The following is a 23,893-nucleotide window of genomic DNA, read 5'->3' on the forward strand; positions in this document are numbered from 1 at the left end:
ATCAAATAGTAACTGACCCAAAGGATAAATTCCAACCTTTAAGGATTGGAGTTTTATCTTTTCTTTCTTTTTTATTTTTTATCACCAGTAATTGTGTTTTATTTGTGGGTTTTTTATGTATATCCAAAAAACTAATGTTTTTATTGGGGGGTTGCTTTGTCTGTGACCTATTTATTTATACTTTCCTGTATCTATATCCTTTTTTTTCTGTGAATTATTAAATGTAAAAGTGATGTACCGTAATAAATTGCAGCGTATATTTTATATTTTAGGGAGGCATTGGCGAGAAAGGATCTGAAGGAACCCCGGGTAATGATGGTGCTAGAGTAAGTGCAAATACTATGACTTATCATCTCTATTTATTTAGGGAGAGCAAGAAAAAATGGTTTTACATTTGGAGAACAAAATAAATTAACCAATGTGTCCTCATTGTTTATTTTATTTCTGTCAATGAAAAATGGAGGACATTGAAAATAAAATTAAAGTTATAGTTTTTCTGCTGCTGATTAGGAGGAACAAAAACATAGAATATGTATTTTTCTTAGTGCACTATAGTACCTCTCGAGGTGGTGCTGAAATGGCAGTCAAAGTTAGAGTACATTCAGACACAGCAAGCATTTCTGACAAAGTACAAAACAATACATATATAAATGGGATCTTAAAATTGCATGTAGGATATTTACTCAGTTTGGATATACATTCATGCTATGGGTCTTCAGATCTATGATTTGCCTGTTATATTGTCACAGATTATGTTGCTTCTATTTTTTACATGGATTTCACTCATTGAAAAGCAAAGAATAAAATCTGTGACTTAAGGCCCCGTCACACACAGTGATCTCGCTAGTGAGATAGCTGATTTAGTGACACCACAGCGATCTCGCCAGCGAGATCACTGTGTGTGACGGGGATCAGCGACCGGGCCCTCTGCCGGGCATCGCTGATCGTGCAGCATCGTCCTGGGCCATTTTTCCATCATTGCTCTCCCGCTGGCCAGCGCGCATCGCTGCGTGTGGCAGCGGGAGCCAACGATCAGCGAGGCTCCCAACGCTCTAAGCAGGCGCTGGGAGCTGGTCTCTAATGTAAATATCGGGATAGTAAGCGGCGCGCGTCACTTAGTTACCCGATGTGTACCTTAGAAACCTGCGTGCTGGCAGCTCCCGGTGCGAGCACGCAGGTTTCTAAGGTACACATCGGGTAACTAAGTGACACGCGCCGCTTAGTAACCCGATATTTACCTTAGAGACCAACGTCCTCGCTGGTGCTGATCGCTGGTGAAGCTGCCTGTTTGGCAGCTCACCAGCGATCATGTAGCGATGCACTAGCGATCCTGACAAGGTCGTATCGTTGTCGGGATCGCTGGTGCATCTTTATGTGTGACGGGGCCTTAAATCTGTGTCTGAACACTGGAATCATAAAATTCACCTTTGCATGTGATCTTTTACATCATCTCTGAGATTGAATGGGATGTCTTATGAAGGCAACACTTTGACATCATGGAGGGAAACGTCCATTCTGGGGCCCTCACTCTCAAAGCCAGAACAGATAATCACTCTGTTTTGAGCATTTACCTTTCATATGGTTTTGAGCCATCCATCTATTACATGGACAGCCAATGATCTAAATGGTTATAATGTATCCATGAGTTAATTGATTTAATAGAAATCAAATTTGAGTACTGTAAATTTTTGGGGAATTCGATGAACCTGGAGGATTTGAACAACTTGCACAAATCATCACAAATGGCGATCTAAATGCAGTCAATTAAATCTGTTAGTGGTCAGTAAGTGGTTAAATATGGGGAAACATTTTATAGAAACAATAGTATTATTAATTCATGAAAGCCAGTGCTTTGGAATTATTGGCAAAACAGACGTTATTTCTATTTCTTTCTCTAAGAGGATATTGATTGAATAACTATAAGTAACATTTACAACTGTCTAATAATCATACATAATATAAATAAGTTACATACAGTATGTATGCACAGGGATTTTTTATCACTTTTGATCTGTATGTGTAGTTGGTACATAATTTTACCAAGACAATATTTGATTATATTATATGAATACAATTCACTGAAGAAAGAGCAGAACTATGCTCCTAATGGTAAAGTACTTGTGGTTTGTGGTCATCCAGCAACATACAAGTTTCTCCTATCCGGAATGCAAGCTCTATCTCCCCTAAACAATTGGTTCATATTGGTTTCTAGTTTCTAGAGTCCAATTGTTTTCAGGAATTCTGTGTCTTTCATTTTCTTTATAATGCATTTCACAAATCCAATATCTATCTTATAGGGTCTTCCAGGACCTCTTGGTCCTTCAGGCGCAGCGGGTCCAGCTGGTGAAAAGGTAAAAATATGATTGAATGTTCTCTAACTATAAGCTTTTAATAGCAGATTTAACACATTCGATTTTTATTCTAGGGTGAACCAGGACCAAGGGGTGTAATGGGACCAGTTGGGTCACGTGGAACTCCTGTAAGTAATAATTTCTTCACACTTGTTTCATGTAAATTAATAGCATTCACAGTATGTGGCCCAACGATGCTCCAGTTTCTTACATATTATATATGACAGATTTTGAAAATGTAACATATTGTTTCACAGATTTTTTATAGTTTTTTTTAATCCACTTACAGAAGTCTTAAAGGGTTATCCACTACTCAGACAACCCCTTCTGACTCGTTATGTTCCCCCCCATTAAACAATAACACCTATTCTCACTTCCTGTGCTGGTGACATTGTGCGGTGTTAGAACTGACTCTCCTGGGGAATGTGTGACATTGTTAGGTGGCGTGATCCCTGTGGCCTGCTGACTTCACTCTTCTCTTCTACAGACATAATTGTCATCGGGAGGAAGGGAAAGCTGCAGCTGCTCTCTAACTTCCCCTGGATGTCTTGAGTTGTTCACAGGCAAACAAGAAAATGCTGACTGGCCGCAGGGATCTCTTGATCCTTGAGAAGTGTTTGTCCGAGTAATGGACAACCCCTTTAAAACTGTAAAAAAAAATAGAGCATAAGTAAGGGTAATTATTCATAATGTCAATGTCATGAACATTTTTTTTCTTCTGTTTTTATTTCAGGGTTCACGAGGGGAAAATGGTCCCACAGGTCCTGTTGGCTTTGCTGGACCACCGGTATGAACTTTTTATGCACGTGTTTTAATGCATAAAATATTTTTAAGTTACGATGTGTCACCTGCTGGTTTTGGTGATTTGATTGAAAACATGATGCATGACTATGTCATGAAAAAAGACTGCATGTTGCTGTATCATTTTAAGTAGCTTTGCAGCTAAATGTGGCAACAAATACAATGTTATTAACACTCTGATCCAATGCTTTAACATATGTTCTGATAAGAGGTTAAAAATTATTCACGCTGTTCAAAGAAAATGTATAAATATTGAATTATTTAGTGTATTTAATTATAAAAATGATGCAAAAATGTTTCCCTGAAAAAAAAGACCTACCCTGATAATAAGCCCTATTTACAGCCAGGACCGGAGTTTGGGTGGGGGGATGAACTTATCAATTGCCCAGGACCCTCACTCCTTTCAGGGCCCTTAGCATTCCTATTGCAAGGTTAACACTGCTTAAGGACCTTTGGTGACATCACGGTAATGTGACCATGATGTATCCAAAAGTCATTAAACTGCAGAAGTCTCAAGGAACTATGGAGACAAGCTGGTATGCATGGATGGCGCTAGGAGTAAGGAGGGTGAATGGGCAATTTCTCAGGGATACCACTTTCTTAGGGACCCCCAGCATTTCTGTTCTGAGGTCAGACTGCTTTGGTGACACTATGGTCATGTGACTATGATGTCACTAAAGGTCATTTAACTGCAGGAGTCGGGAAGAACTGAAAAGGAGACGAGTTAGAATGCTGGAAAATAACCGCAATCACTGGTATATCTAGCAGTCAAAGAATAGAGCAGATAGACAGAAACATCCTAGTACTATACCTGGAAACCAATCAATATCATCCAGAAGGGATGTAAAAGCCCCAACAATAACAGCGTATGAGCGCTGCATGTACTGTCCTGATACAATACCACTTGTGGGGGAGCTTGTGGAGAAGCCCGACGCATGTCGCCACCGCAAGCCCCTGACAAAGCCACCTTGCGTTGGCGACACGCGTCAGACATCTCCACAAGCTCCCCTGTTTCTGTCTATCTGCTCTATTCTTAACTGCTAGATATACCAGTGATTGCGGTTATTTTCCAGCATTAGTGTGGTTCTTTTATTTGCACAACTATTGGTACAAAACCTTTATCTCTGTTCAGATATTTTTGAATGGCCGCACATGGTTATCCAAGTCAGGACATTGGTCACTTGGACATATAATGACCATCTTCTGTGCATATTCATGACACATTTTGTTGTTGTACTGACTAATTATTGTGCATTTATTGAACATCTAGCCACATTATCAGTGTATCTCTGTCATTTTGAGGGGAGCTTGCATGGGTCTATTATGAGCCAAAAGGGTTTATTGCATTTGTCATTGTTATGACTTTTAATTGTTTTTACATGGTTGTGTCTGTTTGTACCTAATAAAATTTGTTATATATGTGGTGATCCTTGCTTTGGTCAGTAGCTTTTTCTTCATTTTAGTCATTATCATTTTAATTAATGCAGGTGCATCCCCAATCTTATTTTGTGGTGCCCGCCCAGGTCTCGTTGTTACATATCATCAGACACCTGCTGCCACTAATAACAGTGAGAGCAGGAGCGGTGGATGGGAGTATTCATTAGCAGCTCCTGCGCTGTAAATAAATAATTAAAAAAAAAGGCATGAGTTCCCCTGCATGTTTGCTAACCAACTAGACAAAACTCACAGCTGGGGGGACTGCAACCCTTAGCTGTCAGCTTCAGCAAGGCTGGTTATCAAGAATAAAGGGATCCCCACCCTGTTTTTTTTAATTATTTAAATAAATAATTTAAAAAACCGGCGTGGGGTCTCCCCCATTTTTGACAACCAACATTGCTAAAGCAGACAGGTGGGGGCTGGTACTCTCAGGCTGGTAAGGGGCCATGGATATTAGCTCCCCCAGCCTAAAAATAGCAGCCCGCAGCTGCCAAGAAGAGGCACATCTATTAGATGCGCCAATTCTGGCGCTTTGCCCAGCTCTTAGAACTTGCCCTGTAGCGGAGGCAAATGGGGTTCATATTTGTGGGGTTGATGTCACCTTTGTATTGTCAGGTGACATCAAGCCCCGAGGTTAGTAAAGGAGAGGTGTCTATTAGACACCCATCCATTACTAATCCTATAGCTGTATGATAAATAAAGACACAGCAAGAATAAAGTCCTTTATTTGAAATAAGACTAAACACAGTTTTCCATTTTTATTTAAAAGCCTAATTCCAGTAAAGCCCTCGTTCTCCTGTTATAAAAGTAAAATAAAAAAACAACAATATACCATACCTGTCTGTCGTTCTGTCCCACACCATAATCCATGTCTGTAGGATAAACAGTTTTCAACCTGGACGGTGCCAAGATGCAATCGTCCAGGCTGAAAACCACTGGTGACTGAACTGCTGCGAGCGCAGTCTCCGAGACCGTTGGTGACGTCATCGAGGTTACATCCTTTCAGTGGGGCTTCGTTCTCAGCCGAGCTGAACTGCGATGATCTTGTTGACATCCCCGCTAGCACCGTGGAATTAGGCGTTTAAATAAAAATGGAAAACTGTGTTTAGTCTTATTTCAAATAAAAGACTTTATTCTGGCTGTGTCTTTATATACCATAGAACTATAGGATTAATAATAGATGGGTGCCTTATAGATGCCAATCCATTACTAAGCCGTGGGCTTGATATCACCTGGCAATACAAAGGTGACATCAACCCCACAAATATGAACCCCACCTGTCACCGCAACATGGCAAGTGGGAAAAGCCAGGCAAAGTGCAAGAATTGAAAAAAAAAACACAAAAATTTAGCTTGGTTTGAGCTGGTATACATGCAGCACATAAATGTATGTTCACATTGGCCATAAAGCATGAAAAACCTACAAAAGACAAAATAAGAAAAACCCTGGGTTTTTCTCAATTTGTCTTTTGTAGGTTTTGAAAGCGCAAGAATTGGCGCAGCTGCAGGCTGCTATTTCCAGGCTGGAGTGGGCCAGTATCCATGGCCCCTTACCAGCCTGAGAATACCAGCCCCCAGCTGTCTGCTTCAGCAAGGTTGGTTCTATTCTTGATAACTAGCCTTGCTGAAGCTGACAGCTAGGGGTTGCAGCCCTCAGCTGTGAGTTTCGTCTAGCTGGGGTTAGCAAAAATAAAGGCAAAACATGCCTTTTGTTTAATTATTTATTTACAGTGTAGGAGCAGCTAATGAATACACCCATCTGCCGCTCGTGCTCTCACTGTAATTAGCTGTAGCAGGTGTCAGATGTTGGGATCAGTAGTCCGATCTGCTGACGCCAGTGACCGGAGGTAAGCTTTATACCTCTGATCACAGCTGAGCGCTCCTGCTGTCTTTTGACAGTGTGGGAACCATGGCTCTCTGACCGGCGGGGATGATATCCCTGATGATCAGAGGTGGTGTTTGCCGCATTGTCATGTGTATGTCAGCTTGGCAAACACCCGGTGTTCGGGCAGCCGAACCCGAGGAGTAATACAGACTTCCTGGTGACGTCCTTGTTCGGTGTCCGTGCCCAAACAGTAGGTGTTCAGTACGGACGACAAACTTTACTGTTCGGGTTCGCCCAACTCTAACCACAACCCATATTTTAGAGCAAAAAATAATATAAGACCCTGTCTAATTTTTGGAGAAACAGTAGCTATGTTGCATATTTCTTAGGCACACTTACTATGAATGCAGTAATGAAATATTCAGTATAGAATAAAGCTTATTGACCACTGAAGAAATAAAATATTTTGAATCGCATTTTATGACTAAATCAATTGTTTAATTTTAAGGGACCAGATGGACAACCTGGTGTTAAAGGAGAGCCTGGAGAGCCTGGTCAGAAGGGCGATGCTGGAGCTCCCGGTCCACAAGGTCTCTCTGGATCTCCTGGTCCTCATGTGAGTATTAGATCCCATGGATTTGTGTACTGCAGTTCACAACACTGTAACTAATGCAAACTCATTTATTGCATTCAGAATGGCACTCCTCAATAAACTAATTAAATGGACCTTTTTACAGCTGTGTGTTATATAGATACTGGTCTGCCAAGGTTAGGGTCAGGTCTATTGGCTTACTTTCTCTAACAACTGTATTATATTATATGTGATTTCCGCATGCACTGCATGGTCTTAAGCACAGATGGACTTTAGCAGCAGATGTTCATGTCCTGTTCCAGTACTTGGAAGAGATTGTGACATGAAAAGATGAGCATGAAAGCTTAAAGATGAAGAAAAAAAAATCTAATGAATTTTGATTCCTTGAATAGATCCTGATGATGGTAGATGTGGTGCGTTTTGTAGAAGTAGAATATTATTCTAGAATTTGATAAGATTATAATTGTGATCTACTAGGTACCACCGAATGGTGCACGTTACCATTGTACCTAAATGCCTTCTTCAAACTTTGACTATTAAAGGGCCTGTCACACTAAGCGATATCGCTAGCAATATCGCTATAACGTCACTGGTTTTTGTGAAGTTATAGCGATATTTCCAGCGATATCGCTATGTGTGATACTTACCTCCGACGGCTCCCCCGCTGATTATCGCTGACCTTTACTTCTATTATGACTGATAAAACTGATCTAGAAAGGTGTTTCTTAGACTAAAGATGGCCACTTTTCTCCATTTTGAGACCATAAAATAAGTAGAAAATATTTGCATTTATGCATGATTTGTTGTTTGTAGTATCCAGTATTTATTACTATGTGTTCTAATTACTCTTAAACATGGTTTTGTGTGTGATACATTAAAATTAATCTGTCAGCAGGTTTTTGCTATGTAATCTGAAGTCATCAGGAGGTAGAGGCTGAAACAGAGCTGTCAGCATACCTCTCTTATCAAACTCCCTGGTTTTGTTTACTTGCAATTATTGTTTTAGGCTGAGTGCAGACGGAGTTTTGAGCCCTGCGGATTTTTCCGTGCAGAATGGAAGAAAACCGCAGGTCAAATGACCTGCATTTTTCCTGCGGATTTCTTCCATTTTTCACGAGGTTTTCATGCGTTTTTTGTGCGGTTTTCCATTGCGGTCTTCCCCCTGCGGATTTGGTGACAGGGGAGATAGAAAACCGCACAAAAGAAGTAACATGCTGCGGATTTTGTACCGCAGGAAAACCGCGCGGAAAAATCCGCAGCGTCTGCACAGCGTTTTTTTTTTTCATTCATTTTAAAGGTACTGTACATCACAATGCGGATATGCAACGTTTCTGCGCGGTAAAATCCGCTGCGGAAACGCTGCAGATCTGCTTCGTGTGCACATGGCCTTAGCATCAGGAGCTTATCCTTGCCTGGGCACATCAGCAGTGCCTCCTGGTCTGACTCCACCCCCTTTGATAAGCAGCTCAGGGTCTATAAACATTGTATAAGTATTGCTTATTGACTGTGAAGGATTTATCATTCAGAGATTAACATTGGTGGACTGCACTAGCCTGGCAACCCTTTCACCTGTGAGGAGGCCTCACTGTCTATAGCTATGTACACAGAGAGACTGGTGTGGGTGGAGGCAGCTTTTTCAGCTCTGCATCATTCTTAGGCTATGTGCACACGGTGCGGATTCTGCTGCTGACCCGCAGCAGATTTGGCCCTGCGGATCCACAGCAGAACTGCAGGTGCTGTACAGTACCATTCTAGCCTATGGAAAATTGAAACCGCTGTGCAGAAGGTGCGCATTTTTCCGCGCGGTTTTGCCTGCGATTTCAAATCCGCAGAAAGAATTGACATGTCATTCTTTTCTGCGGATTCCGCTGCGGTTTGCCATCTCCTCCATTGTGGAGGTGATAAACCGCAGGGCAAAACCGCAGGCTAATCTGCGGATTGTGCAAAATCCACGCGGAAAAATTCCGCGGGTGAATCCGCACCGTGTGCACATAGCCTAAATCTAAAAGCTTTGACTATGTCAAAACGGCTGCACCCACTAATATAAATGATACGTTGTTTAATTGACCTTTTTTTTGTCTACATTACACTGCTCTCAGATGAGGTTGTAAAAATCTGCGGACAAATTTCCTTTAATACTAGTGAAATAATATTGGACATTACTAAATTTTTTATGCTTTAAGGCTGCACCTTGGCATCAAGGAACTGATGTTAATTCTTTATGAGTATTCATATGTATAATATGTAGAAATAAATTAATCTATTGGATGGAAATTGAACTAGTATAAATTTTGTTGGAAATTCGCTGGACTTGAATAACTTCCAATTCCCTTCACGTGAATCACCAAAAATACTTGCCACGCATTCAGCGTCGGACTGGAGAACCTTGGGCCCACCAGAGAAATCATTCTTGGAGCCCATTATGTAGCTACATAGAAATAAATACAAGACCACCAATTGTCAGGGTATAATATAAGGTAGTACACGTCTTAATTATGTAGCAGGGTTTGTGGTAACCCCCTCATCCATATATATAAAGTTGAGTGTATGTATGTGAGTGTGTGTATGTATCAATCAATCAAGTCATCTCTAGCTCTCTGCTGAAATCAAGCGAACTATTTGTGTAACCACATCTTTATTTCCAACTATAACTGATTAGGGGGGTCTCACAATACATGCGGGGTGTTACACTGCAAAGGAAGGGGTTCTCTCAATACACAGAGGGTTTCACACTGCAAGGGGAGGGGTGCTAACACTGCAAGGGGACAGGGGCTTACAACTAACCACAGTTAGTTGCTATGCCCTGGCAACACCGGGCTCTTCAGCTAGTAGAATATAAAGTAGCCCCCTCATAGAATATAAAGTATCCACCTCAGAGAATATAAATTAGCCCCCTCCTAGAAGATAATGTAGCCCCCTCAAATAATATAATGCAGCACCCCTCATAGGGTATAATGCAGTCCCCACAAAATATAATGCAACCCTCTCATAATGTATAATGCAGACCCCCATAGAATATAATGTAGCCCCCTCATAGGGTATAATGCAGCCCCCCTCATATAGTATAATGCAGCCCCTCCACAGAATATAATATAGCCCCCTAAGAGTATAATGCAACCCCCTCATAGGGTATAATGCAGCCCCCCACCTCATTGTTCTCCCCCTCCACCCCCATCATTGTCCTCCTCACCACCTCCATCATTGCCTTCTCACCCACCACCCCTATCATTGCCCTTTCCACCACCTCCATGATTTCTTTCTCAAACACTACCACATCATTGCCCATTCCACCACCTCCATCATTGCCTCCCCCACCACCATCATTGTCCTTTCCACCACCACCATCATTGTCCTTTCCATCACTACCATCATTGCCCTTTCCACGACCTCTATCATTGCTTTCTCCCCCACCACTCCCATCAATGCCCTTTCCTTCTCCTCCATCATTGCCTTCTTCCCCAACACCCCCATCATTGCCCATTCCAACACCTCCAACATTGCCTCCCCCACCACAACCATCATTGTCCATTCCTCCACAACCATTATTGCCTTCTCCACCACCACTCCATCATTGCCCATTCCACCACCTCCATCATTGCCTCCTCCCCCACCACACCATCATCCTTTCCACCACCACCAACATTACCATCTCCTCCACTACCCCATCACTGCTCTCTCTATCACCCACATCATTGATCTCTCCAATACACACACACAGCACCGCAATGCACCACATACAGACACACACACATGCAGGCAGACAGACACACAGCACCACTCATCTCTCCGCACATTCCCTGCAGCCGCAGCACATCCCGGCAGCATCTTCATTGCCAGCAGCTTTCTCTCTGAAACAGACACACACTGAATGATGTCATCCAGCTGCACCTCTGTGTTAGACGGGAAGTGCCGGGCAGGAAGCAGGACTGCATCGGATCCCTGTAACCACACTCCACTGCCATTTTCTCCTGTAGGCAGCAGAGCTGCAGAGATTGCTGCCTGCCCGCTGATTGCCCTCAGGGTTGGGTTATCTGCCCTGCAGGGGCCCACCTCTGGGGTACATGCAGCATGTCAGCTCTTGCGGGCAGTGTTAGCCTCAGCCTGCTGCTATAACTGCCCGCTATTAAAGTGACATAAATATTCACTCCTCTCCATGCCCATGGGGGCGTGGGGAAGCGTTAATATTCATTTCTCTTTAGCAGTGGGGACAAGCTCCTGTCACCAGCTGCTGCTCCGCTGGCATCAGGCAGGCCCCCCTAACTCAGGGGCCCCATAGCAGCTGGGTGTGCCACTATTAGTGACACGTCACTGACTGGGTGTCCCTGGAGCATCGAGGACCCTAGTCAGCTGCCAACCCTGTATGCCAGCAGGTGTAAGTGCCTGGGCCCACCGGAGAATCCTCTGGTTCCCTGGTGAGCTACTCCAACCCTGTATACATTTTACACAATGCAGAGGATGAGATCAGTCAGAGAAGGCTGATCTTGGTATTGAGAAAGAACCATAATATGGTTGACAAATTCAATGTATAGAGAATATTGTCTTGTATAACTTTTCCTCAGCCTCCTAAATCAACAGGGCATCCCCAACATCACCAGAACAGAATATTGCATCCTCTCCATGATCTCATTCTTTTTATTCTTGTAAATTTAAGTGTTGTCAAACTGTTTTACAGCTAATTATCATGTGCACAAAAGCCGTACAGTTCTCAACACAAAATCTCATGATAAGATGGCTCTCTGTCAACTGCAACAGGAAATTGTTGTAAAAACAGTGCCCGGAACATTGTAACTGCACTACATTTGGGCAAACATCATAAATTTGACTGTACAAGGCTTCTTGAAGAAATATACCCACTTAAAGGAATGTTAGCCGTAGTATGGAGAGTGTTTGGACATTTCAGTCATTCTTATGTGGGAAATCTAAAACAGAATGGCCTGCCTGAGCCCCTCCTGATCTTCAATGTTGCAATATGATGGAATTCAGAGCTTCATATGTTGGAATGTCTCTAAAAGCTGCCTTCAACACTTACTGATTATATCAAGCAGCATGCAAACTGAATCTGGAGTTACTTAAAAATTTACATTGGCAGCTGATAAGGGATGTATATTGCCTACCGAAGCCTTTCAAATGGGCTACTAAATTTGTCAGTTAGGCCTAGAAGTGCTTCAATGATGTAATCCTTCTCACATTTATATTGAAAAAAGCACTAATAAAGACGGAACAATAGATGGAGAAAGAAGAGCAACTTCTATGTGTTCATTGCCTTGCTGGAGCTGTTTAAGATCCTTAAAAATGATAACACTTTAATATTGCATGCAGGAGGATGTGAAAAATTGGGAAGGAGAATTAGCAGCAGATAGATGTGGAGAGGAACATCAGTTTATTGAAGGTGCAGGCATGGACAAGGTTGATGATTAGGTGAAAGTTTGAAATCAATTATGACAAAATTGACTTTGATGACAAACTGTAGCAGGGGACACTCAGCCATGCTGATTACCATGGCAAACTGCATGGTCAACTGCATGTGGGGTGGCAGGCATATCAGTAGCATCAACTAAAGGATACTTCTAGACCCTTGCTAGACCAATAATGTTAGCATCAAGCAATGGATTCCTCTATGAAAGCAAAATGGGACATTTTTTCTGGCTTCAAAAAGAGAGACACAACTGGCACATTACAAGGATAAGCTGTGTTCCCTGCTCAATGAAGCTTATTGCTGAGCAGACACTTGCCAATCCTATGTGTTACCAGGAGACCCTCCGCTGCAACCCTGCCTGTGCCAGTATTCCAGCTACAAGTAGCTGAGGCAGCAGCAATTATAGTATATATAATATGATGCATCACATGTTTTATCTGCCACTGTGCCAATCTGACAAAACAGCAAACAGAGATTTATCACCAGATTATACAGGTTCAGTCAAATCTTGACTGTGTCCTTCCTTCAGCAGCCCCGATACCATGGAGCCACAACTCCACAGACTTCTGGTCAGCAGACTGTCCCAGTGACAATAACTGGCACAGTTTGCCATGGGTGTAGTCTTTTCCAGCCTACAGAATGCTATCAGGAAGATTTTTTAGCATGGAAGATGTCTTTTTCATGAACAAGCAGACCAGATTGCCTTCCGCAAATGTGGAAAACTATGAAAACCTTTTATTTGTCAAAATGAATTAGTCATGGATCAGTGTGAATTTTCATTCACCTATGGCTGATACCAATGATTAGAACGTCATAGTATCTGACAGGCTGTCCATTGTGTTTTATTCTATTCTGTAGTTGCCAGTGCTAATGCCCGAAACAGCATCTCCTAACTCTCCATCATGATAAATGTATACCATGCTGGAGTCAAGCCTGCCAGTGCTGGCTGTACACAGCCAAACATCTCTTTGCCTGTCCCATCATTTTCTGCACTATACTGTGGGGTTGCTGCTGATAGGCAATAACACATTTCATGTCTGTCCACTGTGCTTAATTATATACTATATGTTGTTGGCTGGGCTACCAGTTCTGACCCTACACAGCTGGTTGGTCATCCCCCTACATCACCCATCATATCTTATACTGGCCAGGTGGTTGTTGTCTGTGCCGATAGACAGCCACACATCTCCTATCAGTCCATTGTGTTCTGAAGACAAACTGTATTTCTGCTGAGTACCTTACCATGCACAACTTAAATAAGCCTGAAACTGGTCTTGAAAAGTTAGTTTTTATATAGCTTTTTAAAAAGCCATTACTTCCTCACTATATAAACAGTGAACCTGTTGTTGTGCCCCCCAAAATAGGATATACCGTATGTTAAAAAGTCAGTGTCTTCATTTTCCAAGTCGCGGTCACGTGTGTCTGGACGCAGATGTTGCCGCAAGGCGAACCCATAACACATGTGACCCTGGATACAGCGCCTCCAGTGGCGAATTTAAATAATAAGGGGGAACCTGCGAAACATTAACAATGGTGGGCCCTGCGATAGGGAATGGGGACATGGAGACCTCCTGCACTCCCCTGAGCCAGTGTCCCTGCACTCCTCACATTCCCTAAACAGGCTCCGCACCTGTCGCCGCACGCGAACCTTAAACCCTTGCTCGCCCTGACCCTAAACCCTCACTAGGGAATTGGTCGGTGCGGAGACTAATCCCACCACTGCTCTAACAACACACATGAGGAAAGAAGACAATACAGGGGAAACACCACTTAACTTTAGGCTCTGTGCTTATGCTCCTGCAACAGAGCCCCACCACCTGCGTGCATCTTCTCCTCCACCCGGATCCATCACCATCCTGGATCCTACACCATAGTGCAGCCTTGGAGCAGAGTCCATCTCCAGTTGCAGCAGTCCAATAACAAAGTCCCAAGGATGAGTCAGCCTCTGCCAAAATTCTAAGCATGCTTGAGTCCAGCTCTCGGCCACCAAGTCGAGCATGCCGAGTGCAACTCTCTCCATAGTCGCCACTCCACAAAGCCATGCACGCACTGCCCGCCGACACCATAAACTGCGACTCCTCCATGCCATGCCAGCAATTCCTGCAGACACCATTAGCTGCCACTCGTCTCCTCTGGCTGACTGCGCAGGACTCCTCTTCAGCTCCATGTTCACCCAGGCTTCACAAACTCAGAATCAATCAATCAATATCACCAGCCGTGATTGCACACCCTGAGACTCACTTATAGAGCCCCACACCTGATTCATAATTACGTGCACATTAAACCTAAAGTGCAATACCATTAACCACCACCGGGGACAGTCAAGTCACTTTGGCAACTTGCCAAAAGGAAAAAAAAGTTCACTCTGTGCTTTTAAAACTGTCAGATCCACTTCAGATCATGACACAACATTTGCCCTTCTCCAATCTTCTTCTGGGAATCTTCTTGTTCTCCATGAATTTTCAAAGATTCAGGCTAGTGTTTCTGCAATTTCCTCAGCTATCTCTTTCAGTACCCTAGGATGTAATTCATCTGAATCAATAGATTTAAATTCATTTACATTAGCAATGTGTTCCCTCACCATCTCTCTCTTTATAGATAGTGTGGATTCTTTTATTTGTTTGATAGTGCAGCGAGTCGATTTAGTTTTGTTTTCTTAGAGAACACAGATGCAAAATAGGAGTTTAAAAGTTTGGCCTTCTCAACATCATTTTTGGCCACTTCACCCTCAATAACACACCTTAAGAAGTGCTAAATAAAAGCTGAAAAGAACATACATGTGCATAGCAATGTAAAAATGACTTTCTGTGCATATGTTCAGTCTTTATAGCTTCTTCTAACAGCTTCAGGTTCCGAAAGATAGCAAGCAGTTAAAAGAAGTGACCAGATCTTGCTTCAGATGCTTTTCGCTTGGAAGAAAGAAAAGAAATAACTGCCACTAAAACATTACAAAAAACACCAAAAGACACCAAAAAAGATTATTCAAGACAAAAGCTGTTGGAGTGTCCTTAAGCGTCTTTCTACTGAAAACTCACAAAAGACATTGATTCCATATACCCAAAGACTAAATCTGCATTAAAGAGCTCAAAAGCGGTTTAATACAGTCTTACAAGACCTCGGAGTGTGACAAACGTCTTTTCAGTGCAAATGGAGGCTTGTAGTACTTGTACGTTTAGCCGCAAATAAAACTTTATTGATGAATTCGGCAAATTTGCCAAATTTGATTTTCAAAAGATTTACTGATCTATAATATAATTAGTACATAAGCAATAAAATTATTATTATATAAACAATACATTTTTGGATCAGAAATGTATCTTGTTTTTGCTTCTGCATAGTATAAACTGAAGAGCGAACCAATTATTTTTTCATTTAAAATTTCATAACGAAGATAATCATTCTACAATCTAATACTTTGTATTGTATTCAATTTTTACAATTTTTATAAAAGTATGTTTTAATGTTGTAAATTTTCTGTAGGGGAAATAGGCATAAATATAAACATCATCTATGATGTTTTTTTCTTTGAACGTTAAAGTAGTCATCTTAACTAAATCAATTTAGAGCAATTCAGAGCAAATATACACCCATTATCTCATTTGAAACATTAAATATATCATCCAACATTCAGCCTAGAAAAGAAGCCAGATTATTTCAGGCGACTTAATCTTTTAGATTTTTGAACCACATATAAAACATTAAGAAAACAAATATTCTATTCCTCAAGAATTTCAAAGTATCCTCTAAATATAGTGATAAATCATTAAAGGGAATCTGTCACCGGAAGTTGGAGGCCTATGTAAATGGCCTGTGTCCGGTCTGATGAACGGTGTTTCTTCTTCTTTCTCCACCCCATCCGTGGCCCCCATCCGCGATCTTTGCCGGTATTAGAGAAGTTCAACTCCATAGTTAGCTCATGCACAAAGCAATCTTGCTTCGCGCACGCGCAGTATGCTTTGCCCAACTGCGGGCAAAGCCGAAAATCATTACTGCGCATGCGCCAGTACACTATGTCTCAGAAGTATTTCGCTGTGTTCCGGGACATAGTGAACCGGTGCATGCGCAGTAATGATTTTATGCTTTGCCCGCAGGATTGCTTTGCGCACGCGCTAACTATGGAGTTGAACTTCTCTAATACCGGCAAAGATCATGGATGGGGGCCACAGATGGTGTGGAGAAAGAAGAAACACCGCCCATTGGACCGGACACCAGCCATTTACATAGGCCTCCAACTTCCGGTGACAGATTCCCTTTAAAGGGGTTTTCCACTTTCAGCAGTGGACCTCAAATGCGCTAAAATAAAAAACAGAGCAGGTGCTTGCCCTCACAACGTCCAGAACTGAATGTCCATCAGTCTCTGTGTCTTAGCAGCTGCAATCATGTAGAGTTGACAATGTGCTTTGTGCGATCTACGCTCAATCACTGGTTACAGTGGTCTTGCGTGTTTTCAACATGACGTCATCGCTGAAGCCAAAGCAACAAGATCTGAGAAGGACATATAAAACAACAAGCGTATAATGAACAATGAAATTGCAATATTTTATTAAAAGTACTAAAAGAGACAAACAGTACATTTAAGACAGTGCCAATAGTGCATGGTGATGAGCCAAAGAAAATAAGTGGCACCACCAGATGGTCGGCAAGACTAAAATGTAATGCTAATATACCATAAGGATAGAAGGGTTAAAATGTAAGCAACTAATGTACCAAGCATAGTAAGTTTCCATACAAACAAACTAATCATAACTGTATATACCATATTCCAAAGATTCAACACAGATGAAGTGCCTACAATGCATTTAAGGTATTACCACTAAAGTGTGGATATTTGACCCATGTTATATAGTGTGTGCTATGTTATTATGTGCATGTGACATTATATAGTTACATTTGTTTCTGAAATCCACCAAACAAAATACCCTTGTGACATATAGATGAAAATATATCAGTTAAAGGCCATTTAATAGCAAGGTAAAATATCTTTTATACCTAAACTTGTAAAAATGTTGTTTTAGGGACCTCATGGTGTGCCTGGACTGAAGGGTGGTAGAGGAACACAAGGACCCCCTGTAAGTAATACATATACATCACACCAACAAAAATTTGCTCTCTTCTTTTCATCCTACCACATTTAACGTATAATAACTTTTCAAGGGAGCAACAGGATTTCCTGGATCTGCTGGACGGGTTGGACCCCCAGGTTCCTCTGTGAGTAAAGTTTCAAGATATCCAAAAGAAAATCTATTTTACAATTTTGATAACATTTTCACTGTAGCAAATTCACCTTAACTAATGCTTTATGTATTGAATGTTCCTGCACTTTTGTGAGGTCTATTGTATGCATAAATATTTTTAGGGAGCTGTTGGTCCTCCTGGCCCAATAGGTGAACCAGGAAAGGATGGTCCACCTGGTCTACGTGGGGAGCCTGGAGCACATGGTAGAATTGGAGACAGAGGTCCTGCTGGCCCTGCTGGCAGCCCTGGTGATAAAGGAGATCCTGGAGATGATGGACAGCCGGTAAGTTGAAAAATGTTAAGTTAAAATCTTTATTATAATTATTGGTTATATATTATTATAATATTTCTAGTAAGGGCGACTTTGTGCTGTTTCCATACCTCTGCCTTATGTCTGCCGTTTACACTTTATTGTATATTCTGATAAGTATTTTATAGATTATAGAATTATTTGCTTTTGCTTCTTTACTACAGTACGTTTAATGTATAGTAGACATACATAGATATTAGAAACATATGCATCAATGTATTTGGTTTCTATATTGTATGATAGAAATACTAATGGTTAACTCTTGTATTATTTTGTGCAGGGTCCCGATGGCCCTCCTGGTCCATCTGGAACAACTGGCCAGAGGGGTATAGTTGGCATGCCTGGTCAGAGGGGAGAAAGAGGCATGACTGGGCTTCCAGGTCCAGCTGTGAGTATCATGACCAATGTTTTATTGATGATATTACTGTAAGAATGTGTGCAAGCTTGGTAAAGATTTCAGCACAAGAAGCCTCATGCCATTGCATATATAAAGTCTGCAAAGAGAAGGAAATCTGCAGTTTAGTGCAAGTGTATACTATGATCCATAACCCCCCTTTTACAATTTATTATTTCATTACATTTTAATATCTTATGGATAATTTGTTCACATTAAATGTGAAATATTTTTGAGATTTATCCAGCATTTGACCTCTGGCTGATTATCACACTTTAATATCTTGTTCTGTATTTATAGACTTAGTAAAAACAATGCTTAGCACCATAAATGAGTTATATCATTTCTCCAGCATACTAGAAAGTCAAATGTCACGTTTGCTAAAAAAGAATTGCTTATTTTTGTAATTATTCCCAACCTAACACAGTGAATGGTACTAATGCGATTGCACTGTACAGTAATGGGAAGCAGTGTTCAAGTATGGCAAATATTAATTCATGATTAGAAAGAAGAACTTGAACCTTTCAGTAAAGAATACAGTGAATGGATTCATTAGACTAAAAATGAACAAATATTAAATGCATTTAGAGTGAATTTGCATGTTATATGTCTTTTACAAATGTTTTAATATTGTATCATTAAGGGATCCCCAGGAAAGCCAGGTCCTACAGGATCCTCTGGAGAAAAAGGCCCATCTGGTCCTATTGGTCAGCCTGGTGCCAATGGTCCTGTTGGAGAACCAGGTGCAGAGGTCAGTGCCACCCTTCCTTTCTCAATAAAGACAGTCAATAAAAGTACTGATTCAAGTTATTAGCAGCAATATCTGCCACTGCATGCTGTATTTGAAATACATCATCCTTAAATGTAAAAATATCATCTGTCTAAAGACTCTGAATCACCTATTGATAGACTCTTACTGCATGTCCATATTATTCAAGAATAAGCTCAGCTGTGGATAAGTTGCCCTGATATTCAAGGAAATAGGAAAAATGCCAATGTCCTATTATATTGTTATGTGGAAACAATCTAGGAATTTATAGCAAACTGCGAAGGTACATATGGATTTTTGACTCATTCTACAGGCTTTGATTGGTCATAGAATGTCAGATGAATACAAATACAATTAGTTGTGAGCATGTTTATGTTACTAACATGCTAATGTGAACATTTTATAGGGTCTTCATGGAAATGATGGTGCTCCTGGACGAGACGGAGCTTTGGGAAAGAGGGTATGTGTTCTTAATTTTTACATGCACAAGCAGTTTTACTATATCTTCAGTAGCAAGGAGAATATAACATACAGTATGTTTATTGGTATTATTTTTTACTTTAGTTTAACTTTTTAGCACAAGCATTAGATATTATATTGGGGCATATTTTTAAATCCATTGTGTGATTTTATTAATTTTAGGGTGATCGTGGTGATCCAGGACCTGAGGGTCTTGCTGGTGCTCAAGGTTCTCCAGGAACTTCAGGACCAGTTGGTGCACCAGGGGAAGCTGGGCCAAGAGGTGAACCAGTAAGTTATTGTATACATGTTTTATTATAATGTTTTTGGATGGTTTTGTATCAGAGTGCAGCTTTTTAGCCTAATCCTTTTTTGTCCTTGCAATTAATTCCTAGGGTTCTCGTGGACCAATGGGCCCACCAGGAAGAGCTGGAAAACGTGGCTTGCCGGTACTTCTAATGGTTGATTCTAAGTAATTTCTTGACAGCTCTGCAATGTTTAGGTGTTGCTTATCAACATGAGGGACACTAGTGATTAGCAACTATTTTCTTGGTATCCTTAGCTGATACAATTGTGAGGTATAGACAGATGTTACCTGCCCCTAGTGTCACATTATAGTCCCCATGAGAGATCTTTTATCTCTACACTGCTGCAATATATAGTAAATCTACAATTCTACTTTGTACAGTGTGTCGGGAATTAAGCACATTTATTAATTTAATAATATTTGATAACGCTTGGTTAACATATTATATGGTAACAAAGTCCATATAGACCTTTTTCCAACTCCAAGACCATACTTGCCTGCCTTGACAGTCTATATTTACTATTTCCATTAACTTTGCTGCATGGCGCTGATTCTTAGTTGTATAAAGTAGGAAATGCTAGGATGGTGCTTAGTTGATGGGGGAGGAACGCTCCCCAATCCTGTAATCAGGACTTTACTGGTTGGTCAGCCTCAAACCAGTCTGTGATAGTGTATGCAAGTAGACTTGACACTTTACAATTAGCACCACTGCATTATATTTGCACAACAACTTTGTAGGTGATTAACAAGTTTTATTATTCCCTGAATCTATTAATTTAATCTGTGACACTTGCTATGAAATATATTGGCACTCTGGAGGTTTTTTTTGGTCAAACTAGAGAAAGTGTTCATAGCAAGCATTAGTTTTAGCTTGATGAAATATATTGGTTTTCTTTGATGCTTTTCAGGTCAAACTATGTCAAACTTCCAGTGCAAGCGTTAGATCTAGCTGTTTACATACCTGGGTGCTAACCAAGCCCATTAATGGAAGTGATTGTTTGCTTTATTCCTGTGATTTGTTTGTGATGTCATTTAATCTTTTTAGTATTAGAATTTTGATTAAACAAATATTCTTTTATTTTTTCCCCTAAAAGGGACCACAAGGACCTCAAGGTGATAAAGGAGATAATGGCGAACGTGGAGAAAGAGGGCAAAAGGGGCATAGAGGTTTCACTGGTTTACAAGGTCTTCCAGGTCCTCCTGTAAGCATTATTTAAAATCTATAGATGCATAAACCTTATTAGAATTATTTTTGGTGGTTTTATTTCAGGAGATAATGTAGATTAAACGCTAAACGTATGCAATATATCCTGCATCTTTACACATTTATCAGGAACTTGACTAGCTACAGATGTAGCAGCTGCTCATTTGATTAACAGATCATTTCTGCCGTCATGTATTTTTTGTTTCAATTTAGTTTTATTTTCTTTTTGCTAATGTGGTAGGGGGCCGGATTGGGGGTGGTCCACTGCTTACCACGTCCGGACGACACAGACACCAGGCGAAGAAAGGACAAGGCGGAGGCAGAGTTCAATTGTAACAGTTCCGGATTTTATTCGTCGTCCTCCTGGCGACCACAACCACGCACCGCAGCCTCTTTACAGTTCTCTGTGTCCAGGCCCGGGTACCTGCATCTTTCCTCCAGTCGAAGTAACGTTCCTCGCGTATCTTTCGCTGAGGCTGTCCTAGACCAATCTACCACCAGCGCTTCACCTCCTCGAGGTCGTCGTCCAATCAGTACCCCCGGGGCCTCGTCTGTCCTGCGGTCCGTCGGGTCAGGGCCACCCCCCTGACTGTCTCTTTGCTGTTAGTCCCCTGGTCGAGCTCTTCTCTGTTCACCGTCTTCTACCGAGCTCCTCCCGGAACTAGCCTGCCTGGAACCCCAACCAGTCCTATTTATCCCCTCTCTCACCGGGAATTCCCCTCCTGGGTTCCTATCTCCCCGCCCCCCATGACTAAGCATTTCTCAAGCCCTAAGCTGCTGTTGAGTCCTGAACTACTCCCCCTGCCATCTTGTGGTCATTTCTAGGTACTGCACTCTCCTATCCACCTTTCCCAGCTGTCACCCTTCTCTCCTGTCAATCTCCGTCCATAGTGCACCAACCGTTCCCTCCTACTTCCAGTCAAGTCTGTCCATCAAGTCACCTTCCCCACACTCCCCTTCCTTTGTCCATTGTCGTCCCGACAATCATACTCCCTACCTACGTCGTCCTGAAGCTTGTCCACAGTCTGTTGTCGGACTGGTCATTGGGCCAAACCCACTGCCCACGGGGGCCGAACCAAACTGGGAACATCATGCACTGAGCAGCTTACTGCTACTCGCCGGCGCGCATGCCACGTGACAACTCCTTTCAGGTTGGTGAGGTCCACCCGGACTACTCTATGGTGTGTACCCCCCACTTCTCTCCCCTTCTACTACCTTTGGCTGTCCGGAACGCCAGGACCGAGACCTGTTGCCTACCAGGTCATCACTGGCGCCCGCCCATCCTTTTGGGGTGTCCGTGGTGTCGGGGACCTGACTGACGGACCACTGTCTGGATCAATGTTCTTCGTCTCTTCGACCTTCACTTAAAAAGAGTCATGGTCGGCATCTTCGTCACATCTACCTCGTACCCGGGACCTGTTACACACACATTTTTTTTTTTTGTTAAACACACTACTTATTTAAATCAACTTTAACATATTGTTACTTTTACTTTAATAACAACAGGAGTTACTCAACTGGAGTAACCCCTTTTTCTTTTTTTTTCTTTGTTTTTCTTTTCTGTTTTACTCTTTTTCTTTTTTTTGCTTTTCCAACACAACATTTTCTCACATGTTTGTTTAAAACGGAATTTTACTTTCACTTTTGGGATTCATTTTGTCCCCGTCGGCTATTGAAATGGACCCGGCCAAGGTACAGGCCATTTATGATTGGGTTCAGCCCACTTCTTTGAAGGCTCTCCAGAAGTTTTTGGGTTTTGCTAATTTCTACTGTAAATTTATAAGTAATTTTTCTGGTATTGTCAAAGCACTGACTGATCTGACCAAAAATGGCGTTGATGTGGTGAATTGGTCTCCAGAGACAGTCTCGGCATTTCAGGAGCTTAAGCGGAGATTCACTTCTGCTCCGGTTCTACGGCAACCTGATGTCTCACTCCCATTTCAGGTGGAGGTAGATGCTTCTGAGAGTGGTGCAGGAGCCGTTTTGTCCCCAAAAGATCCTGTGACTTCTAAAATGAATCCCTGTGCCTTCTTTTCTCGAAAATTCTCCCCAACTGAATGTAACTATGACGTGGGGAATCGGGAATTGTTGGCCTTGAAATGGGCATTTGAAGAGTGGAGATATTGGTTGGCGGGAGCTACAGTTTAGACATCAAGTTGTGGTCCTCACCGACCACAAGAACTTGATTTATCTTGAGTCAGCCAAACGCTTGAATCCTAGACAGGCTTGATGGGCCTTGTTTTTCACGCGTTTTAATTTTGTGGTCTCTTTTCTTCCGGGCACTAAGAATGTTAAGGTGGATGCCCTTTCTAGGAGTTTCTTTGCAGATTCTCTTATTGTGACCGTGCCTACTACCATTCTAAATGAGGGTGTAGTTCTTTCCGCCATCTCACCCGGTTTGAGATGTGCACTGGAGGAATTTCAGGAGGACAAACCTGAACGTTGCCCTGTGGGAAAATTGTATGTCCCTGACCAGTGGAGAAAGAGAGTAATGTCTGAAATTCATTGCTCCGCATTGGCTGGTCATCCAGGTATCTTTGGTACCAGAGATTTAGTGAGTCGGTCTTTTTGGTGGCCTGCCTTATCTCGTGATGTCAGGAATTTTGTGCAGTCCTGTGGGATTTGTTCTCGGTCCAAAACCTGTTCTCATTCTACTGGGTTGTTGATGCCGCTGCCGGTGCCCAAGAGGCCATGGACCCATATCTCAATGGATATTATTTCCGATCTTCCTGTCTCTCAGAGAATGACTGTTATCTGGGTGATCTGTGATAGATTTTCTAAGATGATCCATCTT

The 23,893-nt window shown here is 41.9% G+C and overlaps 1 protein-coding gene across 1 annotated transcript in view; it reads left to right on the top strand.

Moving 5' to 3' along the window:
- The window catches only part of COL5A2 (collagen type V alpha 2 chain), a 281,575-nt gene that overhangs the window by 210,365 nt on the left and 47,317 nt on the right, over positions 1–23,893 (top strand). Inside the window, exons 35-48 of the mRNA XM_073558191.1 lie at positions 273–326; positions 2,298–2,351; positions 2,426–2,479; positions 3,085–3,138; positions 6,922–7,029; positions 17,437–17,490; positions 17,576–17,629; positions 17,778–17,939; positions 18,247–18,354; positions 19,004–19,111; positions 19,536–19,589; positions 19,772–19,879; positions 19,984–20,037; positions 20,990–21,097. Coding sequence (XP_073414292.1) covers positions 273–326; positions 2,298–2,351; positions 2,426–2,479; positions 3,085–3,138; positions 6,922–7,029; positions 17,437–17,490; positions 17,576–17,629; positions 17,778–17,939; positions 18,247–18,354; positions 19,004–19,111; positions 19,536–19,589; positions 19,772–19,879; positions 19,984–20,037; positions 20,990–21,097 — 1,134 coding nt within the window. The remainder of the gene's footprint in view (positions 1–272; positions 327–2,297; positions 2,352–2,425; positions 2,480–3,084; positions 3,139–6,921; positions 7,030–17,436; positions 17,491–17,575; positions 17,630–17,777; positions 17,940–18,246; positions 18,355–19,003; positions 19,112–19,535; positions 19,590–19,771; positions 19,880–19,983; positions 20,038–20,989; positions 21,098–23,893) is intronic.

Source organism: Dendrobates tinctorius, unplaced genomic scaffold, assembly GCF_039654945.1.
Source record: "Dendrobates tinctorius isolate UK_male_01 unplaced genomic scaffold, ASM3965494v1 ptg000254l, whole genome shotgun sequence".
In the NCBI taxonomy this organism is placed as follows: Eukaryota; Metazoa; Chordata; class Amphibia; order Anura; family Dendrobatidae; genus Dendrobates; species Dendrobates tinctorius.